The sequence below is a fragment of the Chaetodon auriga genome, chromosome 8 (genome assembly GCF_051107435.1).
Source record: "Chaetodon auriga isolate fChaAug3 chromosome 8, fChaAug3.hap1, whole genome shotgun sequence".
NCBI classification, from domain to species: Eukaryota; Metazoa; Chordata; class Actinopteri; order Chaetodontiformes; family Chaetodontidae; genus Chaetodon; species Chaetodon auriga.
The window spans coordinates 15,639,716-15,664,426 of NC_135081.1; the positions used below are offsets into that span (position 1 = coordinate 15,639,716).

Genomic DNA, 24,711 nt, shown 5'->3' on the forward strand with positions numbered 1-24,711 from the left:
TTTGTGTACTGGACTGAAAACGGCTCTCTTATATTTGGGGAAGGCTCACTTTTCTGTATTTTTTCCCCATTTGTTAAAAACATCTTTATCTGAGATAAATGTAACAAACACGTGTGTTTAAAAAAAAAAAAAAAAAAAAGGTGTGGAAGTTTAATTTATGAGTCATTCACATTTTGCACAATAGCCAATCCACTCCACCACAGCTGGGGCCTTTATGTGTTACGTTTGCAAGCCTTCCTGTATCTGCATGGTTTCTCTCACCAGGTTTAAGACCTGTAAGGAGTGAAGACTTCAAACTTCTTCTGTAGATGTGCACATTTGAGCCTGAATAGCTGTCTCTGTGTTAGCAGGGGATTACACTCCAGTCCTCGTAACCCTGGAAAAGGTAAGTGGGATGATAATGCATGGGTCTTTAATGTGTGCATGCTCACAAGTATGTACTGCATGAGGCAGGTACAGTTTGTGCACTACGATGATTAAATCACAGCAAGCTTAGAATCTGTATCAAAGAAGAAAAATGATGATAATGTCAGTATTCAGTGTAGCCTTTTTATTTGCAGTATTTCTGTAATTGTGCCTGGGAACACGTTTTTTTTTTTTATGCCAGTGGCACAGAGACTCCCCATTTGACCCAGCGCATCCATTTGAGAGCAGTGATAGAGAACAAGGGCACTATGCTAATGCACTAAATGCAGGGAAAAAGGGAGAAGCTGAGCTAATGTATCAGGGGGGAAAAAAGCACATGAAGTCAGGTCATAAAAAGTGCACTTAAGAAGAATCCTAAAATGTCATGTATAATGTCAGATACCACATGTCCAACCTGCAGGTCATTCACATTAAAATAGTACCACTATATGTATTTTATAAACATGTGCAATCAGCTGCCAACATCTGTAAAGATTCAAGTCATCTTTCTCCAGATTACTGACTAAAGAGCTGTGATGCTCCTTTAAGTGAAAAGTCAGTATTCTGTAGAAAAGACTGCGCACAGAGAACGTAAACCACTTCATAGATCTTCAAGTGGCAATAAAAGGTATCAACCTTGTGAAATAGTTTAAAAATACACTTGTTTGGTACAGTAATGTCTGGTTTAAGATCCACACACTACTGTTGCTCTTCCGTCTTAAACAAGGTCCATTTAATTCTTTGTAATGGGACAAGTTCATTGTGTTTCAAGGAAATGTAAAACTAGAATGCATGAGTTGCTGTGTGTTTACAGGCTGAACTTGCTGACATTTCTACAGCTGTTGAAACCAGGTAAAAGCAATTAGCAATCATTGACTTCCATTACTAAATCTTTATCCATCACAACACGCATTTAGATATCGGTAAGATGATTTCTAGAAATGTTTTTAAGCACTGGGACAACTAGGATACAGATTGTACTAACTGGGCTGCAACTCAATATCAAGATTCCACATTTTGCACATTTAAGACACTTTGTGGGAATATTGTAGTTTTGAATACATTTCTTCAATTTCCAGACTTTTTCACTGTTCTTTGTGTGACTTTAGAATCTAAATATCAAATAAATGTATATTTTCAAGCACTTTTTACAGCACAAGAAAATGTGCCAAATGTCATGCTAAAACCACGAAAAAGAGAATTAAAAATGTCATTGGACGCTGGTTTCCCTCAAAGTTTTGTACCTTAAAAACAATGCTGTGGACAAAATGCTACAGCACACCAGCAGCTGCCTTTCATCTGATACAAAGCAAAATAAGGGGAAAAATTTGGTCCCATAAATAAAATAAGCCACTGTAGATCATTTTGTCATCTTTAATCTGATGTTTCTGATGAAAAGACACAGTCCCTGGCACAGACTGTGGTTTGGTTCTAGTGCTGCAAAATCCAGTAACAGTCCAGTTTATTTCTGCAGTCCAGTTGTTCCTTCCTCGCTCTCAAACCCCAGAAATTCCACGTCCATGTCATCACTTGACTGAAACATTTCCCAAAGTTTCAGTGTGGAGTTGTCAGGAATGTCACTCGACTTTACGCGTTCGACGTGTGTGTCCACTTTCCGTCTTTTGCGTCGATAAACTCGGATCCTCCGCTGTATTTTCCGGACCGGAGAGAAGCTTTGTGTAGGACAGTGTGCTTCTTCCTCTTCTGAGAGGCTGTTTCCAGTAATTTTGTCAGGCAATGCGTTTCCAGCCTTAACCACCTCAAACACTGAGGAATCCTGTTTGTTATCAGAGTCCTCTTGTCGATTTGTTATAACATTAAGGCTTATCGAAGATGCCTCATTCTGTCCATTCATATTATGGAAGTGAGAAGTTGAGCTGTTCATGTCTTCAATTATTATTTGGTCCAGCGGGTCAACCTGAGTCACTCTGGAGGGACTAGAGGGAAGACGTTCACCTCTAGAGGGGGCTGTTTCTGTCCTGGGCTGAAGAGCTTTTTGAGTGCGAGAATTCTGTCTGCATAGCTGTTTATGTGCAAGAGATTTGTGCTTGGATCTGTCTGAGTGAGTGTAATTGCTCCTTCTGTCCCCCTTTCTGTGATGCAGAGGAGAAGAAGCAAGAACTGATCTGATTTTTAAAGTGTGTCCTGAATAAGATCCCTCATGCCCATCGACAGTCCAGTGCTGCTCTTCTTTAATAATCTCTGTGGTATCAAGATCTCCCTTGTGCCTTAGCTCAGTTTTCCCACGTGATCCAGGAGCAATCAGAACAGAGGAAACACTGAAAAAAAGAAAAAAGAGATGAGTGGAGAGGAACAGACAGATAAAAGATCTAGAGATGGCAAACACTAATCTAGCGAAGTGAGATTACAGTTATTAACATGCATTTTTCACTCTTGTGAAAATATAATGTTGACGGAAGTTTTACAGGAACGGTGACAAATTACCTTTTAACTTGAGTTTTGATGGGGATGAAATTGCAGTGCAGGGTTGAAACCAGTTTGTCCACCACCAAGTATTCATCACTTTTGGAGAAAGCCTTGTGACGTTCACTCTGTAGATGCTGAACAAAAAAAAATATATATGAATTAAAAAAATTAATAAAGAAAAATCACCCAGTTAATCATTGATAATCACAACTGCAAAGTGGAGGCTACTCGTTTACAAATGTGAAACAAACTCACCATTGTAATGTTCTCATATTTGATCATACAGCACTCGCAGTAGCCGCCTCGTTTCTTGTCTCTGTTCTTCTTTCGGGCGTGTGCTCTCTCTTCACTGGCTGAGGCTTTCGCACCTCTGTTTCCACGAGGAGTCCAGAGGTTGCACAAATAAAATCAAACTATGATGAGGACAGTTTGTATTTCTGCGTTTTGTTTCATTCTCTTTTAGTTTTGATGGGTGACTCCAGCAGAACCGACTCAAATGGTGAAGATACACACTTCTCAAGCCCACAGAACTTGATATTCTGCTCAAATTTCAAGCGATACCCATTGTGTCAGAGTGAATCACAGATAAATGTGTATAAAAGTATGCAAACCCTGCGTAGTAATTTGTGAAAAACACATTCCTTTTAAACAGCATGCAAACATGTGTTTAGTTACTTTATTTTCCAAAGTGGCAAAAGACTGACTTTGGTTTCACCACACAGTAAAGATTAGAAATGAATATAGATCTATAGATCTAGATACAGATCACTGAAAAATACACAAGGAGCTGGGTGCAAATTCAGCTTGTTAAAATAACTTTGAAGATCCTTTAGAGGACATTTAGGTGGGACATGGTGATTTCCAGTGATTAAAATATGCTAACTGATACTTCTGAGTGAGAAGCATAGTTTTTAAACATGTTAAGTCCTTATGGAAGCGTGACAGACTATGCTGGCCTGATGTTAAGTTAGTTAAAAACAAAGCACAAAAGAAGCACCATACCTGTGTCCCCGCTGTTTGTTCCCAGGAGGATCCTTGTCCTCAACACAGAAAGGACTACAGGGAGGAGCAGTCTTCACGTTGAACTTGGGTGTGTTTTCCAAAGTGAGGTAGATTGGACGGTAGTGTCTTTGGAAGGGAAAAGAAACATTTTAAAGCCAATGCATGCAAAGATTGGAGGCGGATGTCAGCTTCTTTTCACCAACTGTCTCTTACCTGCTTGAATCCTCAACCTTGACGAACGGTTTACTGATCCGGCCCCCTGGAAAAAAACATCAATGATTGTCAGTCGAAATGTGAGCATTTACAAAGCATCAAACATAATGGACTTCATTCCTGGCAAAAAAATAAAAAATAAAGGACAGACTGGGTTATAACAACATAAGCTCAGAAAACTTGTTTAGTCCTAGATAAAAAAACATTTACCCGTGCATTTCTGAAAGCCTTGCTTTGCTGCTGACTCAGTTTTGACCTATACAGAATGAAGAAAAAGCACTTAGAAAGCAATCATTTTCAAGATGGCAAACCCTTCAAATGAGTGCATTTTAAAAAAGCATGCACTGAAGAATTTGAACCTGTAAACTTACACTTGCTTTGACAGCAGAGGTAGCAGGACACTGGCGACTGACAACCTTTTTTTTCTTCCGAACATGTGCTATTATATCTGCAAGTGACATAAAAGAAATAAAACTAGAGTAAGTCATTATTTACATTATACATTCAAATAATCTACAGTTGATGTAATGTAACAAAAACGAATATACCCTCTAAAACATACCATCTAGGTAGATGATTTTCACACCCCATTCCAAAGCATTTGACAGGATCTTGTTCATTTGTACCCTCTCCTAAAAGCAAACAAGTGTGTATTAGCACAGAAAGCAAAAGAGGTAATTACAGTTCCTCACTAAACTCATTAGTGTTGACTTAACAAACCTGCTCTTTCACCACTCTCTCCACCAAAGACTTCCCTCGACTTGTAACACACTGCAAAACAGTGAACGGAAAATGAAAATATGTGACATTAATAACCAGTAAATATTTTCCAGAAGGTAATAGCCCTGATAGACCTAAAAACATATCTGTACTGCCGTTGATGAAACGATGAAAGTGAACTCACTGTGTCCATTTGGCCCTGAGACTTGCTTTTGATGTTGTCCCTGTGGCTGCTGGGCCGGTGTGGCTTTGAGCGAAAGTGAGGTAAACTCTGTCCAGAGTCTGGGCTGGGGACAGGAGAGTCCTGCCTGAGGCAATGCACATATCTAGCCTCCCTCTTGTTGGATACCAGATACTTAATTTCCTTACTGAAGAATTTCTCAACAGTCTGAGAAACAAACACAAGAAAATCAGGATAAGACTTTTTGGGACAACTTCACAATTGCGACACAGATCATGTTGGGAGTGTCCTACAAGGTTGGGTGTCCAATCTAAATACATTTTTGGTACTACATGAAATGTGTCAAAGTGTATCAACAACTGTCAGGTACCAAAAGCTTTTTGCAATCATCATACAAAAGTATCATAATAAAGACAAAAAATAATCATAGATCAAGGGCTAACTTATGTCACTCTGTAATAATAAAATGCAACCACAGAAAAGAGTCTACATCAAATGCAGAATGCTGAGTAGGGGTGAAGTCACTGAAGTCTGCAGGGCAAAGAGGGATGGTATTGTGGGAAGACAAAATAACATTATGTGTAATGACTCAGTAACCTCATGGACATGTCAACCTGACACAGTGCAGATGACAGAGATATGAATGAACCTTGATTACTGCCAAAAAAAAAAAAAAATAACAGAGAAAATGTCTTTTTTGTCTCACCCCTCCCAGTTCTTTGATATCATTCTCCAATGTCTCTGTTATTCTGTTTGATGGCAGATCCAGGTAAAACACTTTCCCAGCAAATGGTTTGATTTGAGCACGAGAGGACACCAGCGATGTTGGCTTAGCTTGACCCGGTGCCACTTTGTCACCAGCACTGACGCCTTTCCCTAAAGGGTGAACAGTAAAGACACATAATGAGAGGGAGCCCACATGTAATCTCACCTGAACTGCTTGAGCAAGTAGTCACTACTCAACTAACTGTGACCAACCACAAATGAAGCCATTCCTATCACTATCAAGTGACTGATCAGTCATTTGTCCAGTCAAATATCAAAGTTTCAATGGTTACAGCTTCAGAAATACAGAGTAGCTTATTTTTAACCATTAACTGATTACACCTAACACCTGTGTGTTATGTACTAATGCTAATGCTACTAATGTTATGCTAATGTTGTTCCTTACCCTTAAGGGTTGGGGTACAGAGGGTTGCCTATAATGTACAGATTCTAAATCCAACAAAATTGTGATTTTGGGCTATAGAAAATAACTATTAAAGTTACTTGACTGTGCACGAAGACAGTCACAAAGTGAAGATATCGTTAGCTGGGACTCAGATATCTTCGAAATTCGAAAAAAATATCTTTATAGTAGTGAGCGATGGTAATAACCGTTAACTATCTTAAGATACGTTTCAGGTTAAAGTAGAGAACAGGACAATAGGCTATGCTAATTAAAAAAAAATACCATCTAGTATAACACGTCACCTTGCCAATGGGGTCTCGTAACGGTATGCTTCTGGGTGCGTTTAGGCTTCATTTTAGTCTTTCGTTGAGTGTCAACATGCCCCAGGAAGTCCTTGTCTGTCCCCTGTGTGTAACGTTAAACAAAGACATGGTTATTTACAAATAAGAGAAAGAGAACGCCAAACAAAGTTTCTAAACAGTAATATGTGACCAGTGTAACGTTAGCCGTTTCGGCGTTATTCCAATTTAACTCACGTTTCTACCGTTTAAATGCAGTCTTACCGTGAACTGTTTCGTTTCCTCGGCGGACAGACAAGAACTAGCTTCTTTGCTCAACTTACGTTACATTATTATAAGATAACGTTACTAAACGGCACAAAAGCAGTGTTAGCACCTTTGTTATCTCATATTAGCCATTCGCAAGCGATTTTCACAATGTTTAGCCAGCTGTAGTAAACTTTTTAAGTCACTGCTTCGCAAAACAAACCTTTCCCGCTTTAAATCCAATGGCAGACGAAACTTACGTTGCCATGTTTGAGCCTTTCCTGCAACCTAACCACTATCAAGTTTAAAAATATAAAGTTCCGAATTTCGACACATAAAAGTTTCATAATTACATTAAATTCAGATTTTTCTTGAGTAGAAACTGCCTGTTGTCGATAAACTTTATATCTTTTCCATATCTTTGTGAAACTTAGAAATGGAGGAGTATTACGGTAACTCTTCAGACCTGGCAACCTCAAAAATAGGTAAATGCTTTCTTTATGTTGGAATGTGATGTTTCGACATTTTTAAAGACAATATAAATAAATAGATATACATTAGAATTATATTGAAAATGTATTTACTTGAGGAAAAAAACAGTTTATATACGATTTGTCTAAATGTTTTTATATTATTTATTGCATATAATGTAACATGTAATTTTGAAAAGTTCAAGAATGTGCTCCGCCGAAATGAATATTGCATAACATGTCATCATATAATGTTTGCTCTGTAAACTGACTAGCTAGCTTGGGGTTACTACACCTGAACATACACACGTGTTTAACTAATGCACTCCTTCAAGAGAGTCTAGGACAGTAGCAGCTGTCAAACTTTCGGGACACTAAACACCTGAGTGGAATGTGTGCTCGTGGAAGATTTCGCTGTCGCTGAGGTGCTTTAGCAGGTATGAAGTTAGCTAAACTAATTCGATAACTCAACCTTTGACATAGTATGATACAGCACCTGGGAGGAAACCAAAACCAACGTTTCTGTGGCCGCTAAATAGCTCATTTAGCAAAGCAAGTTCGTGTATTCATGATAACTAACATGTAAATTAAAATGTAATGTCGAACTCTGTGTTTTAAAAAGACAGAATGAGTGTTCAAAGTCCTGCTTCTTCAGCCAGAGGTGACATTACTCCACTCCAGCAGATGGTGGCGTCCTGCTCTGGAGCAATCCTCACATCTCTGTTTGGTGAGACACCATGACTAACTAATGACAGATGTTCCTGTTGTAGTCTTTTCCTTTGGAAGAACTAGGCTGGTGATTTTACTTGTTTTAGCTCATGTGATGCAACACATCATTTGCCCGTTCTGGTTTCTACTCAGTTCAGTACATTTTGAAAATGAACTTACAAATACTAATTTATAAGGGACACCTGGCTAAAGCTAATGCAGCCTAATACAGTAATACACTGTTTAAGAGTGGTTGACTTGTCATGTGTTATGTAGGAGTGTGTCTCTCAGAAAAACACCTCTCTCATTCAACAGCACCACAAAGTACAGCCTCCAAAATCACCATGAAGTCCTCTAAAGCAGTTTCAACAAAACTGAATGTTATAAAGTTCATGAAGGTGGAATTTATCACAGGGATGTTGTCTATTACAAGTCCGATTGCAAATACATGTTCGTTAGTATATTTATATATTGCCTGAGCATTTCCAGTACACTTCAGATGTAAATGAATAATCCTAAAATTAGGCTACTGGTTTATTTTTACATAATTCTTGATTATTAATTAATTCTATTGGTTTCAATTGTAGAAAAAACAAACAATTTTACTTCTGAAAATTCTAGTCATGTGACATTTTACCTCACCTGACACACTTCACTAATAATCCAAATACATACAACAAGAATTGGTGTTTTGGTGTAGAGTGGTGTGTTTTATATAGAAAACCTCACATTTGCTAACATTGTTAACAGTGTTCTTATTGTCGTGACGGGTCTTTGCTTTTTTTCAGTCACACCTTTGGATGTTGTGAAGATCAGACTGCAAGCACAGAAAAATCCCTTCCCTAAAGGTAAAATGAATGTGAACTGCATTGGTCGAGTATTGTGCTTATTGATAAAGTAAATGTTCGATGATCACATGTGACTTCATAAATATCTTTCAGGGAAATGCTTCGTCTACTGCAATGGACTGATGGACCACTTATGTGTGTGTGAAAACGGCAACAGCAAGGCCTGGTACAAAGCCCCCGGTCACTTCAATGGCACACTGGTAAAAATTGCACATACATATTGCATATCAATATTCAGTGTTTACCAAAATGAAATAGAAAGGTTTAGAATTAGTTCCCTGTCATGTTTGTGCTTTGCTTGATGGAGTCTATTTGTGTGTGTGTGTGTGTGTGTGTGTGTGTGTGTGTGTGTGTGTGTGTGTGTGCGCGTGTGCGTAGAGCTTTTCCTGCACTAACTCTACTCTGCATCTCTGCAGGATGCCTTTGTCAAGATCATACGCGGTGAAGGAGTAAAGGCTTTATGGAGCGGTCTGCCTCCGACCCTGTGAGTGTGTCTCTTAGTCCCTGGTTGCTCTTCATCGTGCCTGCTCTCCTCTTAAAGCAGAGTTATCCTGCAGCTGCAGTAGGTCGACAGTTGTTTGGCCTGTGGCTGACGTACTTCACTAAAGGTGCTTTTGTTTGAAGTTAATGGCAAACCACCTCAGGTTTTCTTGAAGGCTGATTACCAAATATTGATTTATGTTAAGTATTGTTGTAATGGAATTTTCTTAAGTAAATCACGATGCTCATTAATTTATCAGGGTTGTGTTTGTGGTTGACTTTTCCTGCCTGGGATATTTTTGATGGACTTTTGATGTACTTTCTGGTTGTGCTATCTCCAGTGTGATGGCAGTCCCAGCTACAATGATCTACTTCACATGCTACGACCAGCTGTGTGCAGCGCTGAGTGTGAGGATGGGAAACCACGCTCAGGAGGCTCCTCTCGTGGCCGGAGCTTTAGCTAGAGGTGAGCTTACTGCTGTCACGTCACTGAAGAGTACAGGACAGATTCCAGCTCTCACAGGGTATCTGTGGATAGTGTTACAAGTTTGAAACGCACAGTATGCAATTTCTGCCACTAGGGGTCTCTCTGTCAGAACGATAACAAAAGACGCAGTTTGATGACATCTTCTTCCGGTGTTTCCCTGGAAGTTATAGCAACTAGAGATGGCAAAGGGGATGTGTCCCCCTTGACAGACAACCAAATAAAATGCACCAACTATTATTATTATTATTGTTTACAGAATGTAAAATATCTGTTTAACAAAAATCTTGTTAGTCATTCGAGTATAACTTCATTCTAGCATGGCTAACTTATGACAGTATTTTAATAACACGGGTGGTTTCACCTCCAGATTAATTTTCATGGGCAGCCACCCATACTTTTTGCCCTATAGCCCTGAGTATCTGTGTTTTCATCCTCCACTAGATTTGATTTTGAAAAATGTAGTCTGACACATTTTGACCCAGACTTGATTCGGCTCTGTTTTTAATAACTGCCCATGAGCAGTCATTAAAAACCGATTTAATAAAGCAAAGCTGTTGAGGATGATCGCAATGTTCTTGACAATGATTCATGAAGAGATACATCACTCTTTTCAACTAAAATGCTCCACCAAATTGAAAAATGGATTCAGCTTTTTAAACTCTAAGCATCATTTATACGGCATTTTCTCTGCGTCTGCATCATTTTTGCAAGCGAAGACGTGTTTGTGTTTTGAACTTTTCCTCTTGTGTTTTTTCTGTCTGTGTTCGTCAGTGGGTTCAGCGACGGTGATCAGTCCTCTGGAGCTGATTCGTACAAAGCTGCAGTCCCAGAAGCAGTCATACAGGGAACTGACTAACTGCATCCGCTCTGCAGTGCAGTCAGAGGGCTGGCGGTCTCTGTGGCGGGGCTTGGGGCCCACCCTCTTACGAGACGTGCCCTTCTCAGCCATGTACTGGTACAATTATGAAAGGACCAAGAGCTGGCTGTGTGAACGGTACAACACCAGAGAGCCCACGTTTACCATTACCTTCATATCTGGAGCGCTGTCTGGCTCTGTAAGTGCATCTACACAGCATTCAGCTTTTCAACCTGTAGATGAGGCTTGTGATTAACTTGACAGAAAATATCACAATTCATAGGTAAATAATGAATCTAGTGATTAATACGTATGTCTGTTTCTTTCAGTTTGCATCTGTTGTGACGTTACCTTTTGATGTCGTTAAAACGAGACGGCAGGTGGAGCTGGGAGAGCTGCAAGCAAAGAATTGTAATTATGGCATTAACCCTCCATTGTTAATTTAATTAGAAAATGCTTTAAGATTGCAAATGTTGCACATAAGTGGCTTCCCAACCAGAGGTAGCTGTGTAAAGAGTTGGACCAAGCCCACAGAACACCTACACATGATGCTGTTAGGGTGGAGTAAGATCATTTTTTTCTACATTGCACTTAAGGGACTAAAGGAGTATGGGTTAAGTAGTTCACACTTAGTTAAAATGAACACATTTGGAAATGATGAGTGTTCCTGAGCTCATCTGACAGGCCTGTAGGATGAGGTCACACAAACATTTGGTAGCCACAGGTCTACATGACTGAAACTGTATTCATTGTGGTCAGAAGTTAATGTGTCATTTCCTGTTGTCGTCTCAGTGTCCAGTCCGGCGTCCTCCTTCACCTTCAGTGTGATGAGGAGGATTGTGGCACAGGACGGCTTTAGGGGACTGTTCGCAGGTACGTACTTTTGTGATATTTTATGAATCATTAAAGTTATCTAACGACATGTCACATAATCACTCCTCTTATCTGTGGCCTCTCTGCCAGGTTTCCTTCCCAGGCTGATCAAAGTGGCCCCGGCCTGTGCCATTATGATCAGTACGTATGAGTCTGGAAAGGCCTTTTTCCGGAAACACAACCAGGAGAGGATACTCGGGCCGCTGCAGACCAGCAACACCTGATACAATTCCTGTCATTTCTCTTCAAACCAAAAACCACAACGGCTACTGCTCGACTACACCTGGAAGGAAAAGGCTTACGTTGCCAAAAACACAATCACACGTGGAAGTGAAAATTACCACAAGGTATCATAGATAATCAAAGTTTATGTTGAATGCTTTTTAGTATTATTTATAAATGTAATACTTTTTGGTTTTATGTTCATTGTTATAGATCGTGAGTGAAAAGAAATCAGATCACATGCATTTTGATGCATTTATCAGCCAGCAGATGGCAGCCATAGTTTTATTAGTAATGTGTGATTCTCCAGGTCCCTCGTGTGGTTGTCTCACTGGGATCATGTGCATTGTGCCTGAAGTCCTTACATTAGAGATGTAAGATTAATGTCTATTTTATTCCTCTGTGTGGCGCTCCAAGTCAGTTTACCCCCTCCACACGGAGATGTTTTTGCACTTCCACTGTAATTCCCTGTGACCTGTGAATCTGTGTGTGTGACAGGGAGACAAACACGCACAAAAAGCCAATTTCATGCCACTGAGTGTAAAGCTATGAGTGTTTTCTTCAGTTTGACATGAGACTGTGGAAGAAGACTGACTCTGATTTAAACTCTGAGAATGTGACGTCTCAAGTGTTCAGTACACAGACTGGACTTTCTGTGGAAATTATTTTCTGTCACTGACTTTACACAAGCTTTATCACCACACCTGTTCATTGTCGGAGAGGAAAGGTAAATACCACAGTCATATTCTCACTGTTGAGTAAGTGGAGTTTATTCAAAACAAAGGATAAAAAGGCAAATGAATCCAATAAAACCTCTGCTGTATGTCTGTGCAAATGGCTGCTGGAAAGAGCTGAAGGCAAAGTCATGAGTTCACTGTTGAGGTACATGGCTAGTCACCGATAATATGATTACATTATACGGATACTCTGCGCATACACTTGCTTCTCTTTCTCAAAATATCTGTTGAAAGATAACAGATCATTTTTCAGAGTTTAAGGAATAATCCATTTGTGGTAACTAGCCATTGAAATACTGCATTTGAATAATTAAAGGGAATAATAACAATAGTCTGTCTGAGAAAGCTGACCTTTAAAGTAAACCCAGAACTGAAGGTGAATATTACTCATAGTGATCATTACCTGAGAACAAAACCATGTAATACTGCTTTATGCACAACATAGAATGATTTCTTTAAAAAGTGCAAGAAAATTGACACCTAAGAACAACATGTGAGACGACAGCCTGCTAAACTGTGATGACATGATCTGACAAAAGTGGAGGCACAATCACTATTATAAAGAAAAACTAATAAGAAGGATTCAGTGGCAGCAGTAACAGCACAGGAGATAATAAAGGACCCTTTCAACTACAGGAAATGATTTGCAGTGATAAGAGATTAAACACTGACTGAGGCTTTAAGCAGTTTGTGTTAACTCCTCCCTCTGCTCTGCAATCAGTGTTTTCAGCATGCTATGATCTCCTTCAACAGGTGAAAACACTTACTCATCACTGTCTCCTCAAATCTGGAAAGCGACATGGTAATTCTTAGATCAACTTTCTATTTAGTTATTCCCAAGAAAGGGAAAAAAAACTGATGCTCCACAGATAAAAAACACCAACAAAAGAAAATAATTTAAACACACATTGACCAAGTTAACAGCTGGAGATCCTCTATGAAGAGTCGGGATGCTTCAGCTGAAAGGTACATAAATAAGACATAATTCAGCCTGATGGAGCCGAGTTTTAACACAATTCAAAGCACGTGCTACGCCTGATTCTCACCTGGCAAACCTGACTTCCATCTGTTAAAGCTCTGGGCTCCACATACAGAACAGAAACAACTACAAATCAATATCACGTACATTTAGAAAGTTCCTGGATTGTCTGGCCCTTGTTAAGCTCCCCACTCCCTACGAAGGAGTGATGCCCGGGCTGCTGACCTCTGTTGCAGGACTGGCCAAACACTCGCTGGACTTCAGGCTGGCCAGAGACTTGTAGCTGGCGACTGATGTAAGGGAGCCACACAGACCTCTCAGAGACGGAGTTTCCTCTTTACCTGAACGACAGAGTGCACATGAATCAGAGTGGAGACCTTGGACAAGAGTGCCTTCGTTCAGGAGGAGACGTACCTTGGCGGGGCCAGTGTGTGCCGGCCGGCCTGGCCTCCAGACTCAGTGCGTGTGATGGTTCGAGAGAAGTCTGGGAGAGGCTCATGTCTGCCGACAGCTGCTCCAGACTCTGGAAACTCTTCCTGCAAAGAGGACAGAGGCTCATTAAAGGTCACACACAAAACAAGAACAGAAAATCAACCAACTGCCACTTTTACAATTGATTAATTTGTAGCTTGTAAAGTAATTCAAGAAGCAAAAATATCAAACATTTGCTTGTCCCAGATTAACAAAATTAATGATTTACTGGTTTTCTTATTAACTGAATACGTTGGGGTCTAGACTGTGAGTCAGAGCAAAACAATTTCATCTTCAAATCTATTGTCAATATATCTTTATAGACAACACATCACTGATCTCCATCTAGTTGCTGCAGCAGATCCCAGCTCGCCATATTTTTCTCTGAGTTCAAGTTAGAATCATTGTTTAATAACGTCACTTGTAGCAGCGTAAGAGCAAGTCAATCAAATTAATTAGTTAACGATTGGTTGCAGCCCCGAGCATAACCAAACTAAACCTGGAAGCTGGAGGCTGTCAACTGATCTACATACTCCTCCCACTGTCCCGTGCTCTTCCTGTACAGCAGCGTGTCCAAGGCAACGGCATTGGCATCCAAGGCAACGGGAGATGGCCACTGATTGGTCAGATGGGCTGTCAACTCTTGTCTGGACCGCAAATCATTGTTCTTCAACACCGTCCTGAGGACAACAGACAGCGAGATAAATTGACCAGAGGTCACAAGAAAACAAGCTTTCTGATCTCGAGATAACAAAATAATTAAATCCTAATCTCAAGATAACTTTATTAGCGAACTTATCATGAGCACGCATGAGTATCGGTCTCAGAAATATTGCATCAGTTAGGCACTACAAACAGCTACCTCATCCTCTCTAATAAAATCATACACCCGCCTCATGTTGTCATGCGCAGTCGATCTGCCACATCCATCATTTCTTTAAATATCAAACCATCTCTTCATCACACCTTCACCTGCACATTTTCCTCCCACACTGTCGTCGTCACGGTTCCTCGGACTTTAGTCACTGTCACAGCATCTCTCTGTCTGAGCGCCTTCATGTCACTTTGCTTTTCACTCCATTTGCATTTGAAAACATCCACTGACTCATCACAGAGCCTTGAGACTGCTGCTTCGTTTCCAAAGATCCTGACACAAATCTTCTCGACAGACTTTGGAGCCAACATTGAATTAGTGATCAAACTGAGAAAGCTTTTTCTTGCTGATTGGAGCATTTATGGGATGACACAGCGCTGATGCAGTTTTTCTTCTTGGCTAAAAGCAGCTCTCACTGTGATTGATTCAACAACACAGAAATAACAAACCACCTGCAACCTCCAGGCTTCTTGCTGCGTTCTGAATGTCAAATTCACAGCTGGATCTGCTGCAAAGTCCCCTCCGCCTTATCATCAGCAACCTCACAAGCACGCACACACGCGCACACACACACGCACACAGGGTCGGTCCTGAACTTACAGCTGGTCCTGTAGTTCCAGTACGACGTACTCAAGCTGTTCTTTCTCCAGTGTGTGGGAGAGGTGTGCGTCTGCTAGGCTCTGCTGAAGAGCTTTGTTATGAGACACCGCCTCTGACAGCTGGGCTTCTCGGAGTCGGACCAGCTCTTCCAGGTAACCCTGAGACAAACACACGCGCACAAGCACACACACTGGTTTTCATTTGTTTGTTTACTGCCATGGAGGCACTGCTGTTTGAATTACACGTCTGAATTCTTTGTTTTGGCTCAAAGCAAGTGAAATTGCCGGAGAGAAGAGACTGTGGCAGCAGTGAGTAAGCCACAGAGGGAGGGAACATTAGGGATGTTGTGTATGTAAAACATAACATCAAGCTGAACGTGTTCGTCGTCGCGGAAGACATTTCCTGGCATTTCACAATTCAAGCCTCTAATTATAATGGAGATATCAAGGGAAATGCCACATTGGCATATATTACCATCCAAAAATAACAGCAGCATTACACACACACACACACACACACACACACACACACACAGAGGTGCTACCTTCTGCTCCAGCGCCATGCGATACTTCTGCTCAAAGCGTTTGCACTTGCTGACCAAGTTGCTCTGCTCAGTGAAGATGGAGGCGGCGGTGGCCATTTTGTCGGGGGTGCTGCTCTCACTGCCGCTGCTCCCCATAGTCCTCATCTCCTCCTCGTCACTGCTGATGCTGTCCGCGCTGCACAGGGAACCAGCATGGGCCTCGTATTAGTACACTCTTTCATAGTTCAAACATTTATATGATTTTCCACAAATCTACAGGACAAAAAACTCACAGGATAAATAACACAGGTACCGGATGAGAACTGCTGACCTCATACAATATCTGAAATCAATATTTGACCTCATATACCTCTGAGTGAACTTCAGGTAAGGCGTGTAGTCGATCACGGCGGGGCAGCTGCCGTCCACACCCTCTCCTTTCAGACAGAAGCTGTGGAGAAGAGACGGGATGGAAAATCAAAAGGTCTCTTCTTTTACCAGATTTACAGCTGTGCCATACATTGGCTGTGCAACAGGGTGAGAAAGCAGGACTGGAGAGTTACAGTAAGAAACAGCACAACATGGTCGGTACCTGAAGTCGATGGTGTTGAGTCCGATGAGTGTGTCTGCTAACAGCCCGGCCTCCTCCCCCAGCATGATCGCTCCATCCTCGTAAAACCTCCTGCAGTCAACACGTGTACACGTTACTATTAATTCAGCTCACACTCCTCTAGATCTAATCAACTGACTGGGAATTTAAGAAAAAGTAGGGCAGACAGGTGCAGCTACAAGATGTCAGTTATTCTGCAGCACACTGATGAGAGAGAGAGACCCTTCACTTGATTTGGCTGAAGGGGAAACTGTGTGTGCAGTATATGAGTGCTGCATGAAGACCTGGTCGTTTTGAAGTCCCTCAGTGCAGATGAGATGTAGTCTGATAATCTTTTCTCCATCAGGACCACTCTGATCCACGCCCTGCCCTGCAGAGAGAGATACCAGTAACACTGAGCTGTTTGTGGAAGCTAATATCGCTTAAAAGACAACCACTGACACAGGATATACAGGATAACATTGTACGTTGTGTAGAGCCAGGCCAGCTGCTCTGGCTAAATGCAAACAACAGCATGTTAACAGTGACGACGTTTAGCATGTTTACCATCTTAGTTTAGAGCGTTAGCATGCTGACATCACAGCTGGGGTGTGGTCATAAACAAAAAGTTGAAAGAAAAGATGAAAAGTCAGAGGGCCGCCAAATTAATTGGAATTCATGCTGAGGTAAACATGAATGCAGGTACAAAATTCAGGGCAATCCATCCAACAGTGAAGACATCTCAGTCAGGACCAAAGCGGTGGACTGATGGGCCGACATTCTCAAAAGCCTCACACACGGCAGAACTGAGCTGCTGAGGGCTCATAAAGCAAACAAAAGGCCTCGATGCAATGACTTGTCACTCAGAAACCATTTAAAATGTTCCTGGTATTTTAAATGCTTTAATTATAAAGCTCAGAAAGTCATTTGTATGCTCAACAGGTCTCATGACTGTAAATCCTACAAAATGTACTGAAAAGCCAACATCATCATTTTAAACTGTATTCCTTTGCAGTATTTCTGTTTACAATCTGCAGAATACTTGACTTGTATATAGACATTGTATGTTGTTGGTCAATACTACTCTTTATATATATATTCATACTGTCTGCACAGCTGTTTTTCCATCTACTTGTATGTACACAGTGGTGATATGTTTATTTTACCACTATGGAAGTCAAATTCCTTGTTCCTATGTGTGTTTGTGTGTGTGTGCGTGTTTTATATTGGTTCCAGTCGTTTGCTCTTTTTGCCGGCGAGCGAGTCAGTTTATGAGCACGTGTGTTCTTAACTTTTTCTTCACCGTGTTCCCTTTGTTCTTTTATAATACAATAACCGGATAATGCAAAGTAAGCAACAATCACAAATGGCTGACTGTGCATTATGTGTGTGCTGTGGGTCAGGATACGTTTGGACTCACAGCAGAGGATGCTCAGTAAAGTAGAAGATATCGTTTATATCTTTCTTTTTTATCAAATGCTCTGTTTGTATTAGATCCTCTGTTGTTCTGAAGATGTAAGTCATTTTCTTCCGTGCTGCTCAGGTAATTAAATCTGATCCCAGGACAGTTTTATCCTCACTTTAGCTCTCGATGATCGTATGTTCTCCATGCTCTCGATGCTTCGGATGCAGTTATGAGGGACTTTGCTGCAGGCACCTTTTATGTAATCCCAGAAACTCCGAGGACTCTCATAGCCAAACCAAGTGGTCTGACCTGAGAGAAAAAGGAGAGCAAACAGAGGTTTTTACAAGCTTCATTCATACTGCTCTTGAAGGGCTTTGATTGGACATGAATTGTGCACTCATTGGACTTAAATTTCATGGCTGAAATGAAAAATGTAGAAACAAGAAACAAATCCAACTTTCCAGAAGTGGAGACATCAAATGCTGACCTTTAACAGTCAGGCCTGGTTTTCAGTCTACAGTTTAAGAATAATAAGAATATACTTGGGGCGATAATATTTTCCAGCAATGTCCGTACACTTGACAGTAATCTCAGTAACAGGAAATGAGATGCCCGTCGTTATCTCAACTTGTGATTTAAACCAATGAGTCACTGCAATTTCACATTACAGTTTTGCATATTGCTGTCTTGATGGGTTGGCAATATAAAGACACACATAAGCACAGCATCCTCTGCTCATTTCTCCTGTCAAATAAAGGCAAAATGTGAGAAAAACAATATTGCATGCTGCAGTTTTAGTACTCACATGTGTCTGGGTGAGTTACCTGCATGTTTAAAGTGTATTTTCGTATGCATGTGAGCGAGTGGAGGGTTGCTTAAGCTTTTTACCTTTAAGTCGATGACTGAGGATGTGCTCCAGGATGGAGACAAAGTTAACAAACTCTGGGGAGGAGTCATCTATTGTCTCAAAACAGGATCGGTCCAGCAGCGTCTTCACTGAAAACCTGAACACAGAAGAAGATGAACACACTGGTATTAAAGTCAGTGTATCTTAACCACTTCACCAGTTTTACACATAGAGTAGCAAAGAGGATGTAATTAGGGATTATCTTGTTCTCAGAGATTATTAATCTAAAAGAAAAAGGCTGCATGGAGCTTTAAATGCATTTACCTCTCATGTGAGTCCCCCAACTTTTCTGGAAATATCCCTTTAAGCATGTGAGGCACCCATCCCCCTTTTTGTACACCGACTTCTAAGCGTCCACAACAATTAAGTGCTTTTTTTGTTCCCGTCTGAACCCAGACTGAATGATGTCAAAGACACGCTCAGGCCAGTGATGTACAGTTCACCAAAAGCACAAACAAGGAGAATCATTTTAATTAACATGTTTATTTTCTCACTCTTTAACTTTTAAATCATGCTGCAAGAAAAATAAACACATCTGGCCTCCAGAGGTGTAACAAGGCTTTCATAAATCTCCTGTGATAAAAACAGTCATAACATGCTGCCACTATTACAGCCATGTGCACCGACCGACTGTAATCTGATTTCAACTAATTAGACAGGAAGGAGAGTTAATGGGCAAGGCTGCTGTGTGTGTCGGTGTGTGTTTGTGTGTTCTGAAGATTCTGCCAAATTGCGCGCAGCGCTTAATGTCAGCTAAATAATCTGACTTCATATCGCTCTTGCGTTGCTTAGCAGCACAGTGACCAGAGAGTGAGTGCTTGCTGTGAACGAAGGCGAAAACTGAAGGAGTTCAGCTTGTTTCCATGAATAAGGGCAGAGTTTTTAAGCACATATCACGCATATTAACTTTCACTGTGGAAAACCAACGCTGCAGCACTTAGTGTGAGAAAAAAGTTTGATTGAAAGCTGTGAAATATTTAATATAAAATATTTATTTCTAAAGCACACTTACATGTTGGGCAAGGTGCTTTATAGAAAAATTAAAATAAAAAAAATACTTCAATAACTGTAAAAGACTAAATAAGAACTATTTTAGTGTTGTATCATAAAGCGATTGATCTGGCCTGAATAAAGTGTCCCTCTCTGGTCAGACAGCCTGACACTTACGAGGTCCTTAAAGCTTCGAAATATCCACAACACTGTCCACCCACACAGCTGGTTTAACTTACGCCACACTCACAGGGAACTCCTCAGTTTGTGTTTTCAACATGAGAAGTCGAGTACGCAGTATTGACGTTGAAGTCGTGAGAGCCCTGTTGCCAGGTGACTGGCAACAATAATTGAAGTCGACTTTGTTCCCTTTCAGAACAAAAAAAAAAAAAAAAAAAGGGTGAATGATCTGTTTTTTGCTTTTCAGCGTGGTGCTTATGAATGAGAAAAGTTACTAACATCCACAGACTCGTGATGTGAAACCATCAAAATGAACATTTTAAGCCGTCAAACGAGACACTGGCTGCTTGGATGGGCCTTTTTCACAGAGGACATTTGGACTTGTGGCAAGAGGAAAAGCACAGGTGTAAACAATAAGACTAACGGTGGCTGAATTCCATTTAGGCGTATACGGATACTTGACTACAGCAGAGCCACCGTTGATGTTATTAGCCAGCACCTGTGCTTCTCCTGCTGTGACAAATGTCAGCTGTGGAAAAGAGCCTCACAAACCTCAGAGCATCAACAAAATCAGCTGGAAGGTGAATCAGGGTCTCCAGCTTTCCTCCCTCATAGTCAAAGTAAAAAAAATGTCTATTTCAGCAAGGAAGGCTTTAAAAAACCAGGCTGCAGGACATTTATCACAGTATCAAAACACACGACGTACACATGTGCAGAGAGAAGAGGTGGACTGATTATTTTTGGTTCTTCACATCAGTTACAAACAAATCAAGTCAAACACTTCTCAAGTCAATACCTGTCTGGCCTTATTTATGTATTTCTAATTCAAGTACATACAATGAGGATTTTTTTTTCAGCTGTATTAATGAGAATAAGAATAAGAATTGTGATATGCTTCTCAAACCTTCAATGTGGATAATAAAATTACTTTTTTTGGTTTCTTTTCACTACTCCAGAATGTCATCTTCACAAAAGCAGACAATATATCTAACCGGAAGTAGCAAAAAACATGCTGTCTATTAGCACAGTCTAAACAGAAAAGAGCATCTAAAGAACGTGACATTAAAAAAAAAACAAAAAAAACAAAAAACAAAAAAACACCTGGCCTCTTTTCAATGGCAGGTGAGTACTGCAGCAGCTACATCAGAGTCTCCTTCCAGCAGCGATCTACGCTTTTCTGAAAGCTTAAACCCAGAAACAAGCAGCATCCAGCCGGCAAACCAGTCAATACACACTCACACTGTGCAGACAAGCCTTGTTCAAACCCAGTGAACTTCAAAGTCTACTTAACATCCTCAAGTTTCAAAGGTACCAAACACTGTATATCAGCATGGATTCTGAGGATGTGTATAGAATTTTTCACTCAGTGTTAAACATGATGTGTTGTTTAAATAAAGGGTTGCAATGAGCCAATGCAGAATATAAATGTTACTGGGGCTGCAAACTATATTGATTAGTCTGACTTTTTTTTTGTTTCATTATTAATTATTGTCCATTAAAATGTCAGAAAAACTGTATAAAAGAAGTTTCCCAATGAGAATTTCATTGATTGTTTTGTCCTAGATATCAAGTTTACTATAATATAGAACAAAAACATCAAAACCTCACCTTTGAGAAGCTGGAACTTCTTGACTTGAACCAAACTTGAAAATTTGGTATTTTTGCGATAAAAAATGACTGAAATCACCAATTAACCGAGTAATTTCAGCTTCACAAGATACTGTCTCACTGTCTGGAAGATGATTCTGACAACTTTGAGGCTACCTAAAAGGAAAATGTATGCAAAAAGTTAATTTCCTCAGTTTCTCTTCTTTAATTTCTTCCCTTCATTTTGCCATCCCTTTTCTCACTCTTTTCCCTCCTCCACTTATGCCAGTCTGCCAGTTGAAGGCTGGTGCGGAGGCAGAAACAGGCACAAGAGGACCAGACTGGTCAGCAAGGAGCACCTGTGTATAATTGCTCTCTCTTTACATCTGTTTCAAATGACATCAATGGAGGTAGGCGTGCCAAGACCACCTGAAGCCTGATAATTTTATTTTCTAAACTGCCAGACTTATCCCCAGAGAGGCTGAGCAGACACCAGGTGGTGTGTTATCAGTTTGTTTTCTGAAACATTACACTTTCTCAGTCCAAAAATAAAGAAGTACACCTCCACTATCTTCCCACTTGTCTGGCCCTCTTTCCACTCAAATGCACCACAGGGACTGTCAGTAGTTAACTGACATCTGCCACAGCAGAGAGGACCACAAATCAATAACCAGAGCAGAGAGCTTTTCATGTCAACTGACACAGAGAGGAAGGGAAAACAGGCAGGAGACATGTGTGCACACGTCAGCATCTCTCTACGCTGCTGCCATGCTCCATATTTGTTACTCTGCTTATCATTTATAAATGCAGGATAGCAAGGTCATGTCCTCACTGTTGTTTTTGGGAATATCCACCCCATATTTTGCAAAAAATACCCTATTTACGCTGTGTTTTCAAGACTCTAAATATCTTTACAGTTGAGTTTGAGGCAAAAAGTTGTAACATAAAAAGCACTTGGTGTTTATCTACTTGAATTATACTCCTGGTAGACCGTCCTTAAAGCGTCACTGAGGGACTAAATCCAAAAACAGAACATTCTAGGAATTGTTTTTGATGGCTAATCCATTTTCTTTTCAAGGGGGTGGGGTTTTGATAGAGGAATTTGGACTCTAGCCTCACTATTTGTAAAATCCTGGCCTTAATCCTACACTGGCTTCATTATAGGGATACTTTAAACTGAAAAGCATTATTTTAAAGGGGCTGCTGGTGGTGTAATATGCATCTGTGTGTGTGTGTGTGTGTGTGTGTGTGTGTGTGTGTGTGTGCTCTTGAGTGAGTGAATAAATGAAAGAGATAATTAATGTACAAAACACACAACATAGAGACATTTACCTAAAGTAAAACAGCTGATATCTTTTCCAATAATATTAAGCACAGAATGATTTTCTTTTGTATGAATGTGAAGTCATATTTTTAAACAAGTATGCAGTCAAGATAACCTCAAACAAACGCATCTCTGATATTATGAATTAACAAATCTGTCGTCAGAAGCAGACGCCGTTTCATCCTCCCAGTCATCAAGAAGAAAGAACAGTGTGAGGAATTCCCACCTGCACACAGTGAGCAGGTTCCTCCTCTCCACCGCGGCGCTCCTGCCCGCGCCCCGCTTACGGATGAGATGCAGCCCCACGCCGAGCGACGCCATCCCCGGCCCGTGTCCGTGGCTGCGGCCGGAGGCGGTGCGCAGTCCCCGCTCCGCTCCCTTTGCACCAGGGCAGGACCAGCTGTCTCCGTCACCTCAAAGAAACACAGTGCTCAGCTGAAGGAAGGAGGGGTGCAACAGAAACCTTTGTCAAGTCAAATATCACAGGACTTCCGGGTGGTACTTTCAAAATAAAAGCTTGTATGGCAGCTACTACATGTACAGACAAACGCGTGCGTGTGTGAGCCTGCTGTTATGTAAGGACCAGGTCCATAGAAGCAGGGGTCTGCCACAGCAGACAGAAACCAGGGTGCAGGCTGTGTAAAGATGCCCCATGGACAGCTCAGCACATAGTAACAGAACAAGGACAGGCTATGCTGAGAGGCATTAATGGATGGGATAGTGTACAGGAACAAGTCTCCGAGTCCCAATGGGCCACCCCACCAAAAGCGGCTGAGAACAACAGAGCTAAGATCCTGGGACTTCCAGTTCCAGACTGACAAGCTGCTGCTGGCTAACCAACCAGATGCTGTGGTGGTTGACAAGAGCAGAAGATCGCATTTTTTGATTCTGTCCCTGCTGACAGTAACACCATGAAGAAGGTGCACAAGAAGATGGAGAAGCACCAGGGGCTGAAGGAACAACTGGAACAGATGTGGAGGGTGAAGTCCAAAGTGGTCCTAATAGTGATAGGCACATTAGTGGCTGTGACCCACAAAGTGGGAGAGTGGCTCCAGCTGAGGTCTCTGAGCAGAGGAGTACAGTCCTGGGAACAGCTAAGATACTGTGCAGAACCATGAAAGTCCAAGGCCTCTGGTAGAGAAGGCCTTTTTACATGTATATGTGGTTCAGTCAGGAGGCAAACAACTAAAAGACACTAGCATAACTGAAAACTGGAATTAGCTAATATTAGACAAAATTTGAATTAAAACTCAAATTTATTTATTTAAACTTTTTTTTGTTATTAAAGCGTTTAAGTTTCTCATGAGAGGACATAAAAAATAAGCGACCTGAGCATTGAAATGGGTTAAAAACATACAATTCATAGAATTTTTAAGGGTGATGCAGCTCATGCTGTGTGATTTCAAAATACATTGTATCAACAAACACATTACTCTCCATATGTCATGTTATTCTACTAAACACAGACTTCGATTCAAATGTTTGGCCTACTTTTATTTTGAAGGTAAAATAATGTTGTGTCCAACCGATCCTATGATGCTGCAACTCAGGGGGTTGTTGATAATAAAGGGTCCTAGCAGAGGAGGGAGATGATGTTGAGCCTGTCATCAGTGAAAGAAAGGTATGAGTGTCCGCCTGTCATCCATACACAGAACATGATCTCATGTGTGAACGGCATGACTGCTTTAATACAGCCTGTTTTCAGCTGCAAGTGATTAAATGCTGCTTCATCCACCAAAATGAATGAAAAGACTGAGTATCTTTTATTTTCCTCTCTCAACATCACATTCAAGACGGTGTGTTTGCAGGCAGTTGATGTTAATGGCCCAATCACATATTTCTGACGCTTTGGAGTTATAGGTTTAACAAAATGTTCTCAGTTAATCATCATTAAAATATGTGGATCTGTTTTACTTCTGTGTTAACAAAACATTAGG

General features: G+C 40.9%; 3 protein-coding genes across 5 annotated transcripts; 1 reads left to right on the forward strand and 2 right to left on the reverse strand.

Annotated features, from left to right (window-relative positions):
- Window positions 1-1,765: 1,765 nt before the first annotated feature.
- dbf4 (DBF4-CDC7 kinase regulatory subunit) lies at window positions 1,766-6,874 on the reverse strand. The gene is made up of 13 exons (XM_076737936.1): window positions 6,683-6,874; window positions 6,422-6,524; window positions 5,655-5,824; window positions 4,952-5,155; window positions 4,768-4,818; window positions 4,610-4,679; window positions 4,419-4,495; window positions 4,258-4,303; window positions 4,048-4,093; window positions 3,835-3,960; window positions 3,088-3,202; window positions 2,851-2,966; window positions 1,766-2,684 (listed from the first exon to the last, which is right to left on the reverse strand). The coding sequence occupies exons 2-13, from the start codon at window positions 6,471-6,473 to the stop codon at window positions 1,868-1,870; spliced, it is 1,890 nt and encodes a 629-aa protein (XP_076594051.1). The 5' UTR covers window positions 6,474-6,524; window positions 6,683-6,874; the 3' UTR covers window positions 1,766-1,867.
- Window positions 6,875-7,372: 498 nt separating this feature from the next.
- Window positions 7,373-12,228, forward strand: slc25a40 (solute carrier family 25 member 40). Of its 2 annotated transcripts, none has more exons than XM_076737471.1 (10): window positions 7,373-7,571; window positions 7,757-7,861; window positions 8,631-8,690; window positions 8,784-8,890; window positions 9,107-9,174; window positions 9,512-9,636; window positions 10,429-10,712; window positions 10,843-10,924; window positions 11,306-11,386; window positions 11,477-12,228. In XM_076737471.1, exons 2-10 carry the CDS (start codon window positions 7,762-7,764, stop codon window positions 11,608-11,610), a joined length of 1,041 nt encoding a protein of 346 aa, XP_076593586.1. In that variant the 5' UTR covers window positions 7,373-7,571; window positions 7,757-7,761; the 3' UTR covers window positions 11,611-12,228. The 2 variants fall into 2 exon arrangements, with proteins under 2 accessions (XP_076593586.1, XP_076593585.1); XM_076737470.1 differs by having other exon boundaries at window positions 7,453-7,578; window positions 7,761-7,861.
- A 127-nt stretch (window positions 12,229-12,355) lies between these two features.
- On the reverse strand, window positions 12,356-23,229 carry rundc3b (RUN domain containing 3b). 2 transcript variants are annotated; one of them, XM_076737468.1, is made up of 11 exons: window positions 23,001-23,229; window positions 18,675-18,790; window positions 17,962-18,095; window positions 16,687-16,772; window positions 16,385-16,474; window positions 16,163-16,243; window positions 15,814-15,988; window positions 15,270-15,427; window positions 14,329-14,475; window positions 13,739-13,860; window positions 12,356-13,665 (listed from the first exon to the last, which is right to left on the reverse strand). In XM_076737468.1, exons 1-11 carry the CDS (start codon window positions 23,093-23,095, stop codon window positions 13,520-13,522), a joined length of 1,350 nt encoding a protein of 449 aa, XP_076593583.1. In that variant the 5' UTR covers window positions 23,096-23,229; the 3' UTR covers window positions 12,356-13,519. The 2 variants fall into 2 exon arrangements, with proteins under 2 accessions (XP_076593583.1, XP_076593584.1); XM_076737469.1 differs by lacking the exon at window positions 14,329-14,475 and having other exon boundaries at window positions 12,358-13,665.
- Window positions 23,230-24,711: the final 1,482 nt, after the last annotated feature.